The sequence below is a fragment of the Lactuca saligna genome, chromosome 7 (assembly GCF_052625555.1).
Source record: "Lactuca saligna cultivar CGN05327 chromosome 7, ASM5262555v1, whole genome shotgun sequence".
NCBI lineage: Eukaryota > Viridiplantae > Streptophyta > Magnoliopsida > Asterales > Asteraceae > Lactuca > Lactuca saligna.
The window spans coordinates 151,980,028-152,000,822 of NC_136423.1; the positions used below are offsets into that span (position 1 = coordinate 151,980,028).

At 34.2% G+C, this 20,795-nt stretch overlaps 2 protein-coding genes across 2 annotated transcripts; both read left to right on the forward strand.

Moving 5' to 3' along the window:
• The first annotated feature begins 1,480 nt into the window (after positions 1-1,480).
• LOC145006282 (uncharacterized) lies at positions 1,481-3,031 on the forward strand. Its single transcript, XM_078965374.1, has 2 exons — positions 1,481-1,894; positions 2,423-3,031. Exons 1-2 carry the CDS (start codon positions 1,618-1,620, stop codon positions 2,803-2,805), a joined length of 660 nt encoding a protein of 219 aa, XP_078821500.1. The 5' UTR covers positions 1,481-1,617; the 3' UTR covers positions 2,806-3,031.
• Positions 3,032-3,220: 189 nt separating this feature from the next.
• Positions 3,221-3,742, forward strand: LOC145007344 (dirigent protein 22-like). The gene has a single exon (XM_078966299.1). It carries the CDS (start codon positions 3,221-3,223, stop codon positions 3,740-3,742), a length of 522 nt encoding a protein of 173 aa, XP_078822425.1.
• The last annotated feature ends 17,053 nt before the right edge of the window (positions 3,743-20,795 follow it).

Sequence of the window (20,795 nt, forward strand, 5' to 3'; positions counted from 1 at the left end):
AACTGTTCATTAGAGCTAAACTTTATGACACTCTAAGGACCCTTACAACCCATAAAGTTGCCAAATTTATGGTTTCCATTCTTTCAAACTAGCTTAATAAATAGATAAATGGGGCAAAACTTATATCTAACCATATACAACAATAAATATGGAAACTTTTACACTTACAAGGGCCCAGAGACTATATGAGGTGATGATAATGTTGATTCCTTGCAAGCTCCACCAAAAGATCACTTCCTTATTCTTCTTCTCTTATTCTTCAAGCCAAGAAAAGCTCCAAAAAGCTTAAGAATCATGCAATGAATGAAGGTTAGGGTTTTCTTCGGTGAAAGGGAGTTAGAGGCTGAAAATGAACACTAACAATGGCTCAGAGAGGCTTAAATACAAAAGAAACCCTAAAAGATCATGGGCTTGGGCTGCAATAATTCTCATGTCGTGATCCTCTATGCCTCACGTTGTGAGATCAATCCTGGACTCAATTTCAAACCCATGTCACGCCATGACCGCTCAAAGGTCACATCGTGAGACTCCATATCTTCAAAAAAGTTGATATTTTGACTCCTTGAAACACTAATTCCATCCATCCAGGAAAACGCATGTTACATTTTCATATGAGATTAATAAGTTTTTTTATTATAATAATTACTTAAATAATAATAAAAAGTATAATAAATTTTTTTGAAAAGGTTCTATAAATTTGTTGATACTTAAAAAACTAGGGAAACGGACTTATGAGGGTAATCATTTTTTTCGTTTTGTTCATATTTAGACAACCTCTCTTTTTTGTACATATTTAACTATTTAACTTGGTCAATGTGTTCACATATTACAATGAACACCGACTATCTCAGGTAACAATGGTAACATATGAACACATTTAACAAGTTAAATGGTCAAATGTATAAGAAAAATAAAAATTGCATAAATCTGAACAAATGATTATTTTCCACATTTTTAATAACGATTTTATTTTTCGTATTTGTTTTTATTATTTTTCGATTTTATTTTTCGTATTTGGTTTAAAAGCAAGTGTATGAAAATCATATGAAAGTTGGAAAAAATTAAAAAAAAAAAAAACATAAACAAAGTTTAAAATATTATATTACAACTTATAAGAAAAAATATCATAAAATATTGTAAAAATTTTATAAAAAAAATTGTTCATATTTAAACAATTTTTTTCATAATTTAAACATTTTACTTGTTAAATATATTCGCATACTATTAATCATCTGTTCGAACAAAACGAAAAAAAAAAAAAAAAATAATTACCTCTACCATTATAAATAACTTTTAAAAAAATTAACCTACAAACTTATCTTCTCTTAAGAGAAAGAAAAAGAAAGAAAGAAAAAATATATATATAGATTATAAAATAGTTGTTTTTCAACATAGCTTAAAGTTACAAATATTTTATTCAAATATTTCGTATATTTTAATAACATGGTATATGTATCAAGGAAACATGAGTCAAAAACAGGCCACTTTTGGTTCGATCGCTAGTCGGCATAACAAAAATCAACCCTTCTTGAAACGCCCTACACTTTCTCTCTTCATCATCCTTGTCGGCGATCGTTCCATCCATCTGGTTTTTCCATACATTCTTGATTTACAACGATGATTTACCTGTTCTTCGCGGTTTTATTCATCGAAATGTTGACGATTCTGTTACTTTTGTTCAAAACCCCACTCCGAAAGCTTTTGATAATCGGGTTAGATCGTGCGAAACGGGGAAGAGCTCCATTGGTTGTAAAATCCGTCGCCGCCACCTTCTTCATCATGATGATGTACAACGTTTACACCGTAATGGAAATCCAGAGGCGCCCCGCCGACGTCAATAATCCCACCGATCAAATCATCCTCGCTTACCACATGCTCGAAGCTGCTCTCATGGGTAATTTCCTTTTCCTGTCTGGTTATTCCATCTCTTAATCTTCCCAATTTGTCACCCCTTTGGGCGATTTTGTGGATCAATTTTGGCATTCTTTTAGTTTCAATTGCTTTAAACTATTGTAATTCTCGAGAAAATATATTCGTATCTCACTTAATTTAGAATTAGGTTTCCAAATCAATTGGGGGTGTTTTTATTTGTGGTTTCAAAGTGATCAAATTGGGATAATAGATAAACTTTCTTGAAATTCAGTTTTCTTGCAACACATTTATATCGCTTCTCCAAATATTCTGATTACTCCACACTAAAATATCATAATCAAGTTTAAAAACAGTTAAGGGAATTTACATTCAGCCTTAAAAAATCAATTCTGTTTCAGTTTTTTGTTACACAATGTTGGTTTTTGTTGAAAAATTAATCTTGATTCATACATTTTACACAAATTTTGCATCTAAAAGTTTTTGACTCAATGTGCAAAAGACGAAAATGCCCTTCTGTTTTACCTTTTACTTCATAAATTCTTGAATGCAGGATTCTCGCTTTTCCTATCACTAATGATAGATCGACTCCACCATTACATTCGTGAGCTTCGAATACTGAGAAAAACAATGGAAACCACAAAGAAACAAAATCGAGCAGCTGAAGAGTTTAAGAACAAAGGAGCAGATGAAGTGAGACATCTGAATGAAGAAATGATAAGAATGAGGGGAGAAATGAAGAAACTGGAAACCAAATATTCAGCAATGGAAAAAGAAGTGAAATCTGCAGAAGCCAATTCTCTTGCACTTAAGCATCAATCTGAAGGATTCCTTCTTGAATATGATCGCTTGTTGGCTGAAAACCAGAATCTTAGAGATCAACTTCGTGCCATTGATGATAGCTTGTCTCATGCCAATGGAAAGAAGGATACATGAGTTGGATAAAAGGAGAATATGAATATTATTAATTATTATTATTATTATTATGCTGCTTTTTAAGCTTCTTCATGTCATATGCAACAAGTTTTCTCCTCTATGTTTGGGTTTTTGTCTTGGTTTGAACAATATTATGATTATTATTATTAGGGTTGCATCTATGATCTACCTTTTCTTTTTGTATTTACCTATTAGTGAAATAAAGATACTTTGACTCTTGTATTGATTTGCTTGTTTAAGTAGTTCTTTTATGTAAGATAAATATATAGGGGACATCGAATTATATGTCTTCAAACTACAAATTCCAAATCTTGGCATATTCTCTTGTTTTAAATTAAACAACATAATATAAATTCTTCTCATTTCATCCTACAAAATAAACAACACAACATAAATGGCAACCCTGATCATAAAAATGACCAAACTACCCTTCATCATCGTCTCGGTCATATCCATTCTTACATTTTTGAAAGCCGATGAATTAGGCGAGCTCAAACTGTCCTCCATGACACTTTACTTCCAAGACTATTTTGGTGGAGCTAATGCAACGATGAAACCTGTCACGTTTTCTGGCGATGCATGGTCGTTCAAGCAATTTGGGACGATATTTTGTACTGATGATGTGATAACTGTAACAATGGATCAGGGTTCGGCTCAAGTGGGTCGAGCTCAAGGTATTTATGTGACATCTGCGTTGGATGGGTCCAACTCACATGTCATGATATCTGTTGTGTTCACTAATGATGAGTTTGGTGGTAGCACGTTGGAGGTGCAAGGGACTAGCAAGCAGTTTGAGAGGGTGAGAGAGGTGGCGGTGGTTGGTGGTACTGGAAGATTTCGGTTGGCTAGAGGTTATGTCACTTTTGAGACCGTTCATCTTGATTTGTCGTTATCGTACTCGATCATTGAGGGCAATTTTACTATTTGGCATTATTAAAGGAATGTGGATTTTCTTTATGAAAGAGCTCTTAAGAAGATAAAATTGTGTCTAATCAATGGAAGACACTAAGATATTTCTTCAAATATGGTATTGGGATGTTTGTTTGTAAAATATTGTTCTATGTTCTTTGTAATTTTATATCTTTAATGCATTTTTGGATGCGAATGAAATAAAGGATGGGCTTTTTGGACTTTCGTAATGTAGGATTAATTGGGTTGGTTGATTTTACAATTTAATTTATTTTTATTTATTTATTTATTTATTATTATTTTTTGTATTGTGATAGACTTGATAAATTTTGTTGTTCCAAAAAAAGGGATTGGAATATGTTAAAAGATTACCAATAAACTTCCGATTACGTGTTTTTGATCTAATAATAACGTGTTCTAGTGACCTTAATAAATCTTGATATTGATTTACAAAAAGCAATTTTTTTAGGACCATATAAAAATGGGAATTTACGCTTTTAACCCAGAGAAAATGCCAAATGACTTCACATCCAATTTGCTAACTCTTTAATTAATTTTGTGTAGTTGCCATCTCTTTAACTCTTATGGGTCTATCTTGGACCCTGACCTATGATTGCAATATTTAATGTTATGGTAAACAAACAAATAAATATCAATTTATAGAGCTCACAGCATTAATAACACTTTCTAAACGACATGCTAACTTAAGAGGTGTTTGTCTTAGTTTTTTACAGTCTAAAAATCTTTTTTGGAAAAGAAAAAAACAAAAGATATTTGGCAAAACAATTTTAAAAGTTACTTTTGGAGTTTTTATAAAGGAAAATGCACTTTTTAGAAAAATCAGGAAACCCTGATTTTTTGTAATTTTTTCAAAAAGAACTTTTGAACTGTGAAAAGTTAAGCCGAACACCCCTTAAGATTAAAGCATGTAGGATTCAAACTTATGATTTATTTTATTTTGGATTGTTTTGGTTGTACATACCAGAGGTTATTAACGAGACTTATTTGTTTTACTACTTTTGGAGGCATTATGATTCCGCACCATTGCAATGAGATTTTTAGGGGTTGCTTTGTTGTTGTTATTGTTATAAAGGACAATGACTTAAAATAATAATATATTTTTCAATTTATATATATATATATATATATTTAATCTTTGAATTTTTTTCGTACACATTTACCCCTTCAACTAATTTAAAATGTATATATTCAATTCTTATGATCGGTTACTCCAGGTAAGCCGGAAAAATATAACTTAATAGGATAATATATTTTCTCACTTTGTAGACATTTAGTCTTTAATATTTTTTTTGCATATTTAGTCTTTCATATTTTTTGTGTTGCAAAATAAATCATTGTTGTTTTTGTACATATTTAGTACTTATGATCGGTTTATTTAGTTTTTTCACATGACATCTTATATGTAACAATCATTACTAAGGTGTTTGTGATTGTTGATGCTTATGATCACCGCAGCCTTGGCTGCTTGGTTGCTTATGTGTTGTGGCTTGACTTAGGTCTTATATTTTGAACGTCATAACTTTCTCATACGATCTCAGATTTAACGATATTTATATACACATATTCGTATTTGAGTCCACTACAATTTTCTTTTGACAAAACATCATAAATGGTTCATGTGTTTACCCAAAATCTGAAGTTTAGTCCCCGTGGTTTAAAAACCTCATAGATGGTCCTTGTGTTTTCAAAACTTTTGACGATTGGTTCTTATTGCTAACTCTGTTAAGTTTTGTCTGTTAACTGAAGGGTATTTTTGTCATTTCACTACCAGAGGGACCATTATGATGTTTTTCTTTTATTTTAAAAAAATGAAATACTACGCACAGAGTCCCCCCCTTCTCTCTCTCTCTCTCTCTTTATTTCTCTCTTTCTCTCTTCCTTTTTTTTCTTGATTGTTGTCAAAGAAACCACCGGAGTGGTTGCTGATTCTGGCAATATCAAAAGGGGCAACAACCCTTGTTCTTATCTTCTTCCTCTTGTTAATCAGAGTTGCTAACATACACATTTGATTGTCGAGAAACACCACCCCATCACCTCCGAACCATTTTCTGCCCTCGTTCATTTCTTTTTCTCCGATCGACAGAGAATCGAAAAACCCACTCCATTCTTTCCCTTCGTGTTGTGTTGTCGAGCCAGAAAAAGGGAACTGCCAAGGAAGCTGTTGGAACAACCCCTAGTTGCAATAGTCGATGGTTGCTCCTTTGTTTCAGTTCTTCTTGCTTCTTCAATAGTTAGGGATTTCAAATGCAATAGCTTGCAGCATTAACACATCAACATCAGTTAAGGAGCTTCGATTCTAAATGCCAAACCCTAAATTCTACCCAATTAGAAATTGAAGTTCTGATTCCGAAATATTATATCTTCCCCGGAGTTCACTCCATGCATTTATAGATGTAACAAATTAAAGGTTTTTACCCAACCCAAAACAGAAAAAGGAAGAACAAATTCATTTTCTACACTATACACACTCATATAATTAGAACTGGAAGTGTCTTGAGGTTGAATTATCCTGTGGTTTTCAACTTTGATTTTTGCGAAATGGAGTCGATGAAAACATGGAGAAAGGTGGTGAGCAGGGGCTAGATCGATGGTCGGAAACAGGGAGAGCAATGAAGGGTATATTGATTTACCATAGATCAGAACCTAGGTCTTGGGTAGGACGATTACTCGACAATGGTGATATGAGGGTCAAATTTCACTATGTTGATTATGGTTTAAAGTAGCATTGACACAAGAGAGAGAGAGAGAGAGAGAGAGCTTTTACATATAAAATAATCATATTTAGTTTTTTTTTTTAAATATAAGAAAACATCATAAATGGTCCCTGTGGTAGTGAAAAGATGAAAATGTCCTTCAGTTAACGGACAAACTTAACAAAGTTAGCAATAAGGACCAATCGTCAAAAGTTTTGAAAACACAGGGACCATCTATGAGGTTTTTAAACCACAGGGACTAAACTTCAGATTTTGGGTAACCATAGGGACCATTTATGATGTTTTTTCTTTTCTTTTATATTACTCCCATTAAAATGTAATATATTTATACTTATGATTTTATAAAAAAACCATTCATACATACATTCATAAAGAAGGCATGGATATAAAGACCGTAAGTAAATATATACTACTTTTTAACTGGAGTAAGCTAAACGAAAGTTGTAGTAGGCTCAAATACAAAAGGATGGATATAAAGATTGTTAAAATTCGAGATCGTATGAAGAAGTTACAACATTCAGAACACATGACCTAAACCAAACCACAAGACTTAAACAACCAAGCAATCGATGGCGGTAGCCATAAGCATCAACAACCTCGAACATCTTATTAATGATTGTCCTACGTAGGATATCATGAGAATAACCTAAGGAAACCAGTTATAAGTACCGAAAGTGTTTAAAAACAACAATGACTTATTTTGCAACAAAAAATATATGTTAACTAAATGTATAAAAAAATATTAAGGACTAAATGTATATAAAGTGGGAAATATATTACACTATTAAGTTATTTTTTTCAGGCTTACCTAAAGTAGTCAGTCATAAGTACTGAATGTGTACAGTTTAAACAAGTTGAAAGGTAAATATGGACGAAAAAAAATTCAATAACAAAATTTATACAAATCAAAAAATGTATTACCTTTTTAAGTTATTATCCTTTGTTGTAAATATCACCATTTCACTATCTTGATTTGGGTCCAAAACAATTATTATTTTTTTGAAGTATATGTTTATCAAATGGTAATATATTTTTCAATTTGTACACATTTGGTTATTGTTTTTTTCGTACACATTTACCTTATCAGTTTGTTTAAACTGTACACATTAAGTCATTATGACATACTACATCAGTTAAGCCATAAAACATGACTTAATAGGGCAACATATTTATCAATTTGTATACATTTATTCCTTAATATTTTTTTGCACATTTAGTCATTAATAAATTTTTATTGCAAAATAAGTTATTGTTGTTTTTGTACACATTTAGTAATTATAACTGGTTCTTTTAGGTTTTTCTCACAACATCTTAAGTGGAACAATCATTAATAAGATGTTCGAGGTTGTTGATGCTTATGGTCACTGCGGCCTCGGCTATTTGGTTGCTTATGTCTTGTGGTTTAGCCTAAGTCTTGTGTTCTAAATATTGTAACTCTTCATTTGATCTTAGATTTTAACGATCTTTATATCCATGCGTTTGTATTTGACTCTATTACAATTTTTGATTAGATTACTCCCGTTAAAATGTAATATTCTTTTACTTGTGATTTTATAAAAAAAAAAAAAACGTTCATACATACATTCATAAAGAAGCATGTATATAAAGGTCGTAAGTAAAAATATGTTACTTTTAACGGGAGTAATATAAACGAAAGTTGTAGTAGACTCAAATACGAACATCTGGATATAAAGATTGTTAAACTTAGATATCATTTGACAAAGTTACGACATTCAGAACACAAGACCTAAGCCAAACTACAAGACCTAAGCAACCAAGCAACCGAGGCCGAGGTGACCATAAGCTACAACAACCTTGGACACTTTATTAATGGTTGTCCCACATACGACGTCGTGAGAAAAACCTAAAGAAACTAGTTATATGTACTAAATGTGTAGAAAAATAACAATGACTTATTTTGCAGCAAGAAAAATATTAAGGACTAAATATATATATATATATATATATATATATATATATATATATATATATAATATATATATAGGATTAAATGTGTATAAAGTGAAAAAATATCACCCAATTAAGTCATTCTTATGGTTTACCTAAAATAGTTGATCTTAATAAAAACCGAATGAATACACTTTAAACAAGTTAAAGGAGTAAACATGGAAAAAAAATAGAAAAAAAAAATCAATAATCAAATATTTACAAATCAAAAAATATATTATTTTTTAAAATCATTATCCTTGTTGTAAATACCAAGTGGCCACCATTTCCACTATCTTGATTTGTGTCCAAAACAAGTTTTTTTTTTTTTTATTCATGTTTTTGTCAGAAGTTTAAAAAAAAGAAGAATCCAGATTCTTTCATGCAAAAAGTTAAAAGAGAGACACTGGTTATTGTCATATAAGATTGGTATATTAAAAACTTTTCCAACAATTGGTATATTAAAAACTTTTCCAACAATATAACACATATAAGATTGGTATATTAAAAACTTCTCCAACCATATAACAGTAAAATAGTGATTATTTAACATCAAAATCAAGATTCAACCACAACCAACCTCTAAAATGGTGTTTTTAAAGGCATCTATATTTAACCTTCATATTTGGTGTTAAAAAAATCAACAAAAAATCGATGTTAAATTTGAAGGTCGGTTGGAGCCTTGGAGGATTCTTGGCCTCCAAAACACAAATATAATGATTTTTGCTTGATGATTGGAGTTACTCTAAGTATATAAAATACATGTATATTAACTAAACATTTAAATAACCATTGATTATAATTTATACATTGTTATGAATATTCTATATTTTGTCATTTGGTATTGATGGAGGTACCTATGTTATAATTGTCCAAAAACAACAAACGCATGGATCTGTTGTTACCATATAAAAGAGCACCTCCACTTTGATTTTACCAGTCAAACCAACATCACTCAATGGCACCAAATACACTACTACTCTTTATACCCTTTATTTTGTGCTCTCAATTTCAAGCCACTCATTCTCCGCAAACAAACACCACTTTTCACCTTCAAGATTGGTCCCACCATGGAAACTCAACCATGGTCCCAATACCGGTTCTTGTTACCCGTTTAGGTGAAGTGGATATGAAAAAACCCATTGTAAAACCAAAACGTATGAAACGTAAGCGGGTACCAAATTTATTTCAAAACCGGTCTAGATCCAGATTAGGGTCAAGGTCAAGATCGAGGCGTGTGTCTGATAAGGTAAGTATGTCGTACCAAGCGGCATTGTATCAGATCCCGATGGGTGTACGTTTTTTTTTTATGTATTTTCTAAAGTTATTATTCTGGCCTTCGAGAAAGTCGATACAAAAAAGTGATGAAAAAGATATTGGTGTAATTGGAACAAGTTACTCGATTGAAAAGATGAAAAAAGAATAATATTATAGTTTTGTATTGTTGTTTCGTCATAATAATTTAGACAAGCTTCGTAGAATGATAATAAATAGTATATTGTGTAGTCATATTGTCATTTTTGGAAAAAGATGACTGCTTTGACATTTATAATGTTTGTAAGTTTAATTGACAAGTTGTGACTCCGTTGCTCTCGTCCAAAATGATGGCATTAATGTTCTTATATGCATGGATCAACATTTCCAAAAACTTATCGTATGTGTACTTACATATGTGTATGCATGAGATCTCATTTTACATGTTTCCCTATTATTAAATGACATCTTCCCTTTTAATTCATTGCCTCAAAGAATTCGATGGCAATTTTTTTTGGTTGTATTCCACTTTGTTATAAATATGACGATCACATAAGCAAAATAAGAAGTACCGAGAACAGAAATATAGATGGATCCATTGTGGGGAAAAACCACAAGACACAACTTCGTATATCAATGAAACTCAACAATAAATTGAAAAGGTTACATAGTGAAAATCTCCAAGGGGAGGAGAGAAAAAGATGTAAAGGAATAAATAAAATATGATATTTAAATGATTTTATATAATAGTCTTAAAAAGAGTTCCAATGAAACTCAAAATCCCTAATAGATAGGTAAATTTTCTAATAAATAATTAATTTGAGAGCCAAGAAAATAACACCATTTTAGATTATATTTTTGAAATATGTATGAGATATAAATATGTTACACCAATCGAGCATCGATTTTAGTGAATGGTTCCCCTACTTTGTTAAAGGCAGACAAAATTTGGATGACCCGTTTTTGTTAAGTGAAGTCATTTCCTGGTATAAGGCCAAGAGATAACCACTCATGATTCTCAAGGGTGATTCTGAGAAACTGTATGATTTGTTTTCTTGAGATTATCTTCTTGAGATCATGTCTATCATGGGTGTTGGAGATACTTGGTGTGGGTTGATTAGATCGGTGTTGTCCTCTTCTAGAGCATCGATTCTCGTTAATGGTTCCCATACTTTGGAGTTCTCTATCAGGAGAGGTTTAAGCTAGGGAGATCCTTTATCCCCATTCTTATTTATTTTGGCTACGGTGGGTCTGCACATAACACTGGTTTAGGCTTAATGTGAGGGTATTATTGGTGGTGCTAGGATTACAAGGATGGAAGAGGATATTTCCCATTTGTTTTATGTTGATGATGTTGTCCTGTTATGCCCCTGGGATGCGGATTATGAGAGATCTTTAGTTAGAATTCTTAACTGTCTTTTCTTGGTTAAGGGAAGATTAACTTATTAACTGTCTTTTCTTGTATCTGTTATTTTATCTGTAGTTCAGGAGATAGTTGTTGATATTGGTTGTGATTCTTCCTCCTTACCTTTCATGCATTTGGTGTTCATGCTGACTATCGTATGTCTCGTGCTACTTCTTGGTCTGGTCTTTGGAAAGGTTTATGCACATGCTTTCGACTAAGAAAGCCAAATCCCTTTCTATAGGTGGTCGTCTTACCTTGTTGAAGTCGGTCCTTGGGTTGATCGGGATGTTTCACATGTCTTTGTTCCCAAATCATATTTCAATTATCAAATCTCTAGAGGCTCTTAGAGCTAGTTTTTTTTGGGGTGGTGATTTAGGAGTGCGATGTATGCATTGTGTTAGTTGGGATAGAGTCTTGGCCAGTAAGAAGGAAAGTGGGTTAGGAGCAGGAAGTCTTTTTTCCTATAATAGAGCTTTGTTGTTTAAATAGAAGTAGAGATATTTTCATTGTCTTGGTGTCTTGTTGTAACACTTGAATTTAGTATGTGCCATATTTAACCCTTCTTAATTAAAAACCTTGTATTTTGGTCATTAAGCTAGTACGCGGGGCGTACTAGGTGGTACGCTCAACGTACTAGCCCGATATTGGTTGCGGAGCTCATCCACATACACTGGGTGTACATTGAGTATGCTTGTCGTACGTAGACATTGAGAACACCCCAATTTTAAGACTTTCACCTTATATAAACCATATGATATCCTCATTTGACCTTGTTTAACCAACCTCCACCCTTTGAAAACCCTAATTCGTCCTTTTTCCTTGTGTGGTGCTCTTGTGATCTTGTTTTGAACTTTAGTGGGTTTTATGCATCTTGAAGTGGTAGAAGAAGATGATTGAAGACTCATCCTTTGGAGGGGAGCTTAGAAATCCAAATTTAGCACCTTCATTTCATGGGTTTTAAGGTATAAAGTGTTGGATTAGGTATCTAAGCCCATAACTATTATTGGTATGTACTTTACCCAAGAGTAGCATGGTCCATTTTGGTTGCATGGCACCGGAACAATCTGAAGGATGGATAATTGAAAAGAGGTTATTTATGGTTTATTAATATATTATAAGTTCTAATATATTAATATGAAATCATATTATCTAATTAGTATTGATCAATAATTAATTTGGAATTAATTTTGTGATCAAAAGAGACTAATTAAATATATAGGGATTGATTATGTAAATCATTCATTCTTATAATGTGGGCTTATGATCCATAGTTCTTTATGTTGGACTAAACCCATGTGGTGACCTATGGATGATCCATGGAGGTTTAAACCCATGGATCATGAGGAATATGGAAGGTCATGCACATTAGGGTTTGCATGGTGTAACCCTAATTAAGACACATTTTATAAGGACCCCTCTAGCTCATGAAATCAGCACTTAAGTGATATACAAGAGGGCTAGGCGATTTTAAGAGTGCAAGTAACCTCCTCTCAAGTTCCTCCATTGTTGGTGATGTTGTGTGATTCCATTTGAGGTGCAACACTTGGGGAACTAAGTTCTTAAAGGCTTAAGGAATCAAGCTACAAGAAAAGGTATGTTATTCTACTAGATTTTTGTATTACATATACTTCATAGTATGCTAGTTAGGATGAAACCTTAGAAAAATGAAAGTTTGCATGTATAATAGAGAAAACATAGATCCAATGTTTCTAAGGTTGCATGCACACCTTAGGAGTGTTAGAATGCTCAAAACCCAACAGTGGTATCAGAGCCTAGGCTTGTTTTCAATTATACTTGATGCAACTTGTGTTAAAAGTTTGAAATTTTGAATTTTTGGCTTTCTGGACAGTGAACTCGCCGAGTCCACTGGGGGACTTGCCGATTCCAAGCACAAATTCATCCAACTTGACGAGCCAGCTCATGCACTCGACGAGTTGGTGCTCCAGAATGCAGCTTTTTGATGTTTTTGGCTGAGTTTGCAACAGTGATTGAGGTGCAACAGTTGCGCGAGAGTTTCAGGATCTTCGTCAGACTACTAAGACTGTGGCTAAGACCATTGCGATGTTTCGTTAGAGGTCACCGCTGGTTCCGAAGTATGTGGCGGATGAGGAGATGAAGAACGTAAGCTATCATGAGATGTTGAGGAGTGATATTCTCTAGTTTGTGAGCTGATCCAGCTGCAAGACGTTGGAGGATATGATAGCGATGGCTAGAGAGAAAGAGAGAGAGAGAGAGAGAGAGAGAGAGAGAGATTGATCTCGAGCTGGAGAAGAAATAGAAGCCAGATTATTTGCCGAGTGCAGAGAGTTTGAGCAAGAGGCCCAAGGTTGTTGATAAGAGAGGGAAGGGCCAGCAGAGTCGGGACTATTATGGCAAGTGCGGCAGGTCGCACGATGGGGTGTGCATAGTAGGTGTTTATGGTTGCTTTAAGTGCAGCCAGACAAGTAATATCAGCAGGGATTATATTGCTATTACCATTACCCCCCGATATCTGATCTGATTTCTTTCATTGCAATAAGAGGGGCCACAAGAAGACCCATTGTCCGAGTTTGACTGCAACAGGACCGGTGTCAGCACCTGCTCCTGTAACTCTACGAATTACTGATGGCTGCTTGGGCAAGGCGGATACACTTGTGGTGAAGAGCAGGGCTTTCCAGTTGACAGTCGAGGAGGCTTGTGCAGCTCCTGACGTGGTGACGGGTAGGTATATTCTCCTTATCTCTTTATTTATATTGACTTGATTGCTTATATTTATGTGTTTGATTTTAGGATCATTCCTTGTGAACGATGTTCCTGCATTGGTATTGTTTGAATCAAGGGCTACCCGATCCTTTGTGTCACTTGCGCTTAGCAAGAGGTTTTTCGGAGCTCCAGGGGAGCTGGATTATCCTTTAGATGTCAATATTGCAGATGATCGATCAGTCCAGGTAGCGAGGGTTCATCGGGGTTGTATTCTCTAGTTGTTCAGCGAGCAATATCTGGTTGATTTGGTTCTTATTCCTTTGCGTGGGAACAATGCTATTATGGGTATGGATTAACTGAGACCTAATAGGTGGTGATCGATTGTGAGCAGTAGTTAGTTTGGATTTGAACCCTAAGTGGGGGAGAGTTAGTGGTTTCGGGAGAGAGAGAGCTCAGAGTGGAACAATGTTGTGTTCAACAGCGAGGGCCATACGCTATATTCAGTAGGTTTGCTCCGGATTTGTCACCTATGTTATGGATACCCGTGATAAGGGTAAGGCGACTATGGATGATGTGCCTATTGTGCGGGATTATCCGGATGTGTTTCCAGAGGATTTGCTTGGGGTGCCTCCAGAGAGGTAGGTTGAGTTCAGGATTGATCTGGTTCCAGGCACAACTCTGATAGCCAAAGCTCTGTATCGGTTGGCTCCTCCTAGGATGAAGGAGTTGTCAACATAGCTGTAAGAGTTGTTAGACAAGGGATTCATTCGACCGGGCAGTTCGCCATGGGGAGCATTCATCTTATTTGTAAAGAAGAGGGATGGATCCCATCGTATGTGCATTGACTACCTGGAGTTGAATAAGGTAACTGTGAAGAACTGTTATCCACTCTCGAGGATTGATGATCTGTTCGACCAGATTCAGGGTGCATCTTGGTTCTCCTGGATTGATTTGCGATTGAGTTATTATCAGATGAGAGTTTGAGATGAGGATGTGCACAAGATAGCTTTCCGGACTCGTTATGGTCGTTATGTGTTCGTGGTGATACCTTTTGGGCTCGCCAATGCTCTAGCCGCGTTCATGGTTCTCATGAACCGCATGTGCATGCCGATGCTGGAACGGTCTGTGATTGTATTTATCAATGATATCTTGGTCTATTCCAAAGACCCAGGAGCAACATGAGGAGCACTTGAGTCAAGCGCCGAAGACTTTGAGGAGGGATAGACTTTTTGCGGGGCATACTCCAGAGGTATGCTGAGCGTACTCCAAACCCTTGCAGTTGACCACCATCGGGGTGGTTGACCTTGTATGCAGGGCATACACCGAGTATGTGGGGCATACTCTCGCATCCTTCAAAACCTAATAAGTGCTTAATGGCTTAAGCATTTACGTCCACATTTCAGATCCAAGGCTAAAATACACTCTAAAGTCATAAAGTTTCCAACTTTATGACTTTACATGCCCATTAAGTGCTTAACTCATGGTATTAATCCATTAAGACTTTCTATAAGATGCATGGAGCAAAACTAACCATTAGGACTTCATTTTTATGACTTAGGACCCCTCTTAGGGTCTGAAAGGACAACTCAAATCGTCAAGTACACACCATGCTCATGATAAGACATTCTGACCAAAAAAGTATCACTAAAACACCCATTTTCAAGATCTACATGATTGAAAAATCAAGTAAGCTTTATAACTTTGAAGGGTTACAAATGAAGAGTAAATCCTAGTTCCAAAGTGCTTCACTCTCCAAAGATGATATTGGCTTCCTTCCTTCTTCTTCTAAGAATACAAACACACACTTTTAGGCTAGAAATGGCTTCTCAAGGAGAACTAGGGCTTCAAACACGATGACAGGGTGGAGGCTGATAAGGTGAAGGGAAGTGAGGGCATAAGGATGCTTAAATACCAACCAAACCCTAAAAACTAGGGTTTCTTCATTTAGCAAGTACGCCCAACGTATAATGATGTACGCCTAGCGTACAACACATACGCATGGCGTACTCCGAAGCCTTACTTTACCAAAATGCCATTAAGGCCCTTTTTGCATACATTTCTTGAAATTTGGGACCAAATGCAATATAAATGAATTAAACGGTTGAAATTTGAAGTACATTATCATTAGGATGTTACATTGTGTCACAAACTGTTGTTTTATGTCACACTGAAACTTAGAAAAATCATAATTTTCTCATACGGAGTCATATTTAAACGTTCTTTATATGCAAAAAAATTTAATTTCGATTACTACGATTTTCATTTAGATTACTTAGGCTAATAAGGAACCTATCACCGATTCATATTAATGACACACTTAGTCGTATAGGTTTAAACGCAAAACTTCAAAAAATCATAACTTTTCTCATACGAAGTAAGAATTAATCGTTCATTATATCCACATGCTCATGGTTACAGTCTCTACGATTTTTGTTTAGATTATTTATCCTAAGTAATCTTTTATTTTTATTATTTATTTTATCGCTTCAACGATAAATTTTATATTAAGATTTTCAACAAATATTATATAATCCTAATATTTGTTCATATAACGTGTATGCGATAAATCTTTGTTATCCCGTAACATATATGAAAAATAATTACTCCAATCAACGGTTTTAATTGTTCAATAAAATGTATAATTATTACTATTATACTCTAAACGTCTAGTCCGAAATTGCGTGTTACATCCGACGTAAGGAGACAAAAGGTTTTAAACATAAAATGTATAAACATGTGTTGATTTTTCATGCATGTTTTTCATGCTTTGTAATTTTTACATGAGACAACTTCTAAAAAAATTGTTTCATAGTGAAATTGTCATTCATTAATCCCTCAAGAGGGGAAACCCTTGTTAATCCCACACACATGTGTTTCCCTTCTATCCATCCAAAATTCAAAACTGTGACAATCCGATATTTCAACTCTTTGTAGTGACCTAAAAAGTCGAGTATTGTAACCACTTTTGAGTTAATAAAATTAACTTCGATATTAAAAAGTCCAAAAAGTTCCTATTTAAATTTCTTCTATGTTTAAATGTCATCAAACCATGATCGTACGTAAAAAGAACGCCCAAATCCGACTTCGTATATTAAAGTTATAATTTTTCCAAGTTCAGCTTAGCAACAGACAGTTAAAAACTCGAATCGGAGATCGAGCGACTTTTGGCCAGAATGACCTAAACGAGAATCGAAGGTCTCGTCAATGGTATTTCAGCGGTAAAAAGTCTGGCAAAAACCGACGACAGATAAAGAAGTTATGAATTTTTAAAGAAATTCCTTAATCACGTCATTTTATAAATAAATAATAAAAAAAATAATTTCGGAATTTGCCAACGGAGTCTAAACGAAAATTGTAGATTGTAGTCTCACCTACGCGTGGATATAAAGACCATCGAAAACGGAGTTCGTATGAAGAAGATATGATTTTTTGAAGTTTATTAAATAAATTATATATATATATATTTAATTCAAAAATCCGGTAATATCCGAAGGAAGAGTCAGCGTCCTCATCCGAGGTACGCGCCGCGTAACCCCGTACGCCCTGCGTACCCGAGGGCCTTGGTCTCGGTCCGTCCACGTCGCCCCTATGCGAAGCTATCCGACCCGCCGTCCCATCCGAAGTACGTAAGCGATGACGCCCCAGTACGCGCTGCGTACCCTTGTACGCCCAGCGTACCGAGGCGATTCAGCACCCCTATAAAAGGGATGCGAGGCTTTCCGGAAATTTTGCTCATTCTCTCTTTCTCTCATGATCTTACCTCGATTTCCGTGCCCGTTCAAACCCGAAGCTCTGGTCTTTTTGCTCAAGTCCCGAGGGTCGATTTTACTCCCGAGATCCCCGAGAATCCCGAGAAAAATTCCGTTTCCCAAGACGAAACTCTGTCCGGTTTTCCATCTCGCTATCTTAAAATTTTCAAGTGAGTTCATACTCCTTAAATCAACCTTTGAAATGATTTTAAATGTTTAAATACTTTATGGGGGGGGGGGGGAATACAAGTTAAATACTTACAGTTATTGCTTCAATCACATGTGATTGCATTAATCACATGTGATTAATAACTAGGAAACCAATGATTTTATCACTGTTCAAACTGTTTTACTTCAAAATGTGTTACAAACTCTTTTACTTATCAAATGCTTTTACTTAAACTTTGTTTTACTACTTATAAATTGCATGCCCATATAGGTATAGATGTATAAATAATGTTTAAAGGGCTTAGGAAAGCCACCTGCCCTATTTCTTTTTCCTCGATTTGGATGTGGTCTGGTGGAATTTTGGGTGACCATCCGAAGGTCGTTTCCATATTAATTATATATCAAATATACATATATAGACATAAAAGTACTTCCATATTCATACGTACTAGACACACCATTAGTAAGTTACCATCGGGGTAACACAGGATCATACTATTATAACTGCTAGATCAATGAGTCAGTTCATTCATGAGTCTATACTAGAAAGAGAACATATACAACTATACTAGAAAGAGAACATATACAACTATACTAGACAGAGAACATATACAACTATACTAGAGAAAGAACATATACAACTATACTAGAACAATTCATTTCATTACATATACAAGAATACATTAACAATTGTGATCCACTGTATCGCAGCATGCCTTAATTGTCATGGCCCGAGTTGTAGCCAGAATTCTCTTGGAGGGAGAGCGTGAGTTTGCGTATAGATCTATATTGGATTGACTATCCTACACCTTGCTGCTAGCTACAGCCGGACCTGCAGGTCTGCGGGTGCCAAACGTCATTTCGTTATTACGACCGTTCTTTATGTCGTTGTTATCAGTCGATAGTATGGTGCAATTATCACATTATACCTTAATATAAATCCAGTTTAAGGTAGTTAGTACAACAGTAGTTCCTATAATACAAAACTACAGTACTACAATGATTTACCCATTACATTTTTAGTGATAACCTCACTTAAACTTTAATGTACAAACTATATTTTGTTAAAAGATAGTTACACTTGGGAAATTACACACTTTTACATCAAACGAGCATACATAATAGTTAAGCCTTGGTAGAAGGCTACTTTCATAGAAAATATAGGTTTTTCTGAGAGATTCAAACTTTTACAAACACTTACATACATATTACAACTTATACTTACGACAGGTTCAAACGTTTTTAATAACAAACACCGACACTAAAACACTTATGAACTCACCAGCTTAATGCTGATAAACTCTTTCAAAATAACTTGTATTCTCAGGTCATTAGTAGACAGGTACCGATGCCAACTTTTGAGAAGATGGAGCGCATTCAAGACTCATCATATTATTTTGATTCACATTATATTTTTGGTGTCTAAAACTGTACAGAACACGCTTGTATTAAAATTATATATTTAATGCAATGGATGATATTGTTTGCTTATTTACATTTACTGTGTTGTGATACTTTACATGACGTCCTCCGCCCCAGAACGTTTCCGCCGTTCTTAGTTTTGGGGTGTGACAAAAACACCAGCTAGTCTGAATGTTGATTCTCCTTCTAATAGGTCGGTTAAAAAGTTCATAGGTGTGCTTTTTTTTAGCAGAAACCAGGTGCCCCTAAATACCTAATAAATAACGTCCCTTATCATATCAAGTGTTTTTTTAGGTAGAAATTTGATTGCCCCTAAACACCTAATAAATAACATCCCTTATCATATTGTTTGAGTAGTTGAATTCTGATAGCTTTTTATAGTGTACTGTATATTCTTCAAAAAAAAAAAAAAAAAAAAATTCTAAACATGTGGTGTGACAAACAAAAACATAAATACATTTCACATTTTCAATGTATTTAAGATAATAACTTATACAAATTACTTCTCTCAATTATATGTGATTACCGGTCAAATAAAAAAGCAAGGCAAAATTTTGCTTACCGTGTCTTGATAGTCATTGCACGAGGTCGAAAATATTAAATTTTGAAAGATTAATGATTCCTTTTAACCAATTGAGATTGTTATGTCCATCTTTCAATACATTATTTTTAATTGATTAGGTAATACTCTATAGTAAAATACTAATTTATTAAAAGACTCCTTTTAACCAATTGAAATTGTTCTTTTTCCACTAATGATAATGTTAATTAATCAAGTAATACTTGACGATGAAATACAATTATTCAATATCTTTGTTTAGAAAACTATTTCTTTTGAATTTTGGATAAAAGTCAAGACGTTTAGTTGCTTAGGTGACCGTTAAATATTAATAATCTTGATTTAGAAGTTATAACAACCCATCTACTAACAAAATCATTTCACCCAACACTTCATTCACAAGTTACAAATATCAAAGTTTTCTAGAAGATGTTGAGTAATATGCAATTGAACCATCACACCACACAAACATGTTACATTAAAAAATTGCCAACGAAATTTATCATATTCATTTGATGTCAATGTCGTGTTTACAATCTATCCACACAAACGAACATAGCCTTTTTTTTATACTGATAGCCGTGTTTAATAACAGTCACACGATTTTCTACAAACAAAATGTTTTAAATGACAAAAAATCATTTTAATGACAATAATTATTTTTGATGTACAATTTTGCAGTATGAGGTCGAAATAGAGACAAGAATCCTATGATACACCTACTCATAGATGCAATAGCTATATATTTATTAAACATGAAATATAACCCATAAATTTTGAAGAGTAAATTCCCTCAAGAGTCAAGACTTTACTCTTGGACAAAAGTATATGCCAAATTACTCAAGTTTGAGAGGATATTCTACCAAAAAGTGGAATACTTGATACCAACCACTTTAGTGGTTCAACTCTTTGCCTCTAACCCTCTCCTACCTTACCATAAACCCCCAAAAAATCTTTGGTTTTCAAAGTCAATAAACACAATTACAAAATAAGGCATCCAATCTAAGTTTTGGATTTGATTTCAAATTTATCTTTCAAGATTTATACATATCCTTATCTAATCACCCTTCAAGCTCACATCATATAGCCTCTTGAAATGATACCTTATCCCATTTTTTTTGTCACAATGCTACAAATCTTATAATTGTTTACTTAATATG

Excerpts from the sequence above, each read along its gene's own strand:
- LOC145007344 (XM_078966299.1), top strand. The coding sequence starts at position 3,221 with ATGACCAAACTACCCTTCATCATCGTCTCGGTCATATCCATTCTTACA.
- LOC145006282 (XM_078965374.1), top strand. The coding sequence starts at position 1,618 with ATGATTTACCTGTTCTTCGCGGTTTTATTCATCGAAATGTTGACGATT. Across the intron at positions 1,895-2,422 it reads GCTCGAAGCTGCTCTCATGG|GATTCTCGCTTTTCCTATCA; the intron begins GTAATTTCCTTT and ends TCTTGAATGCAG.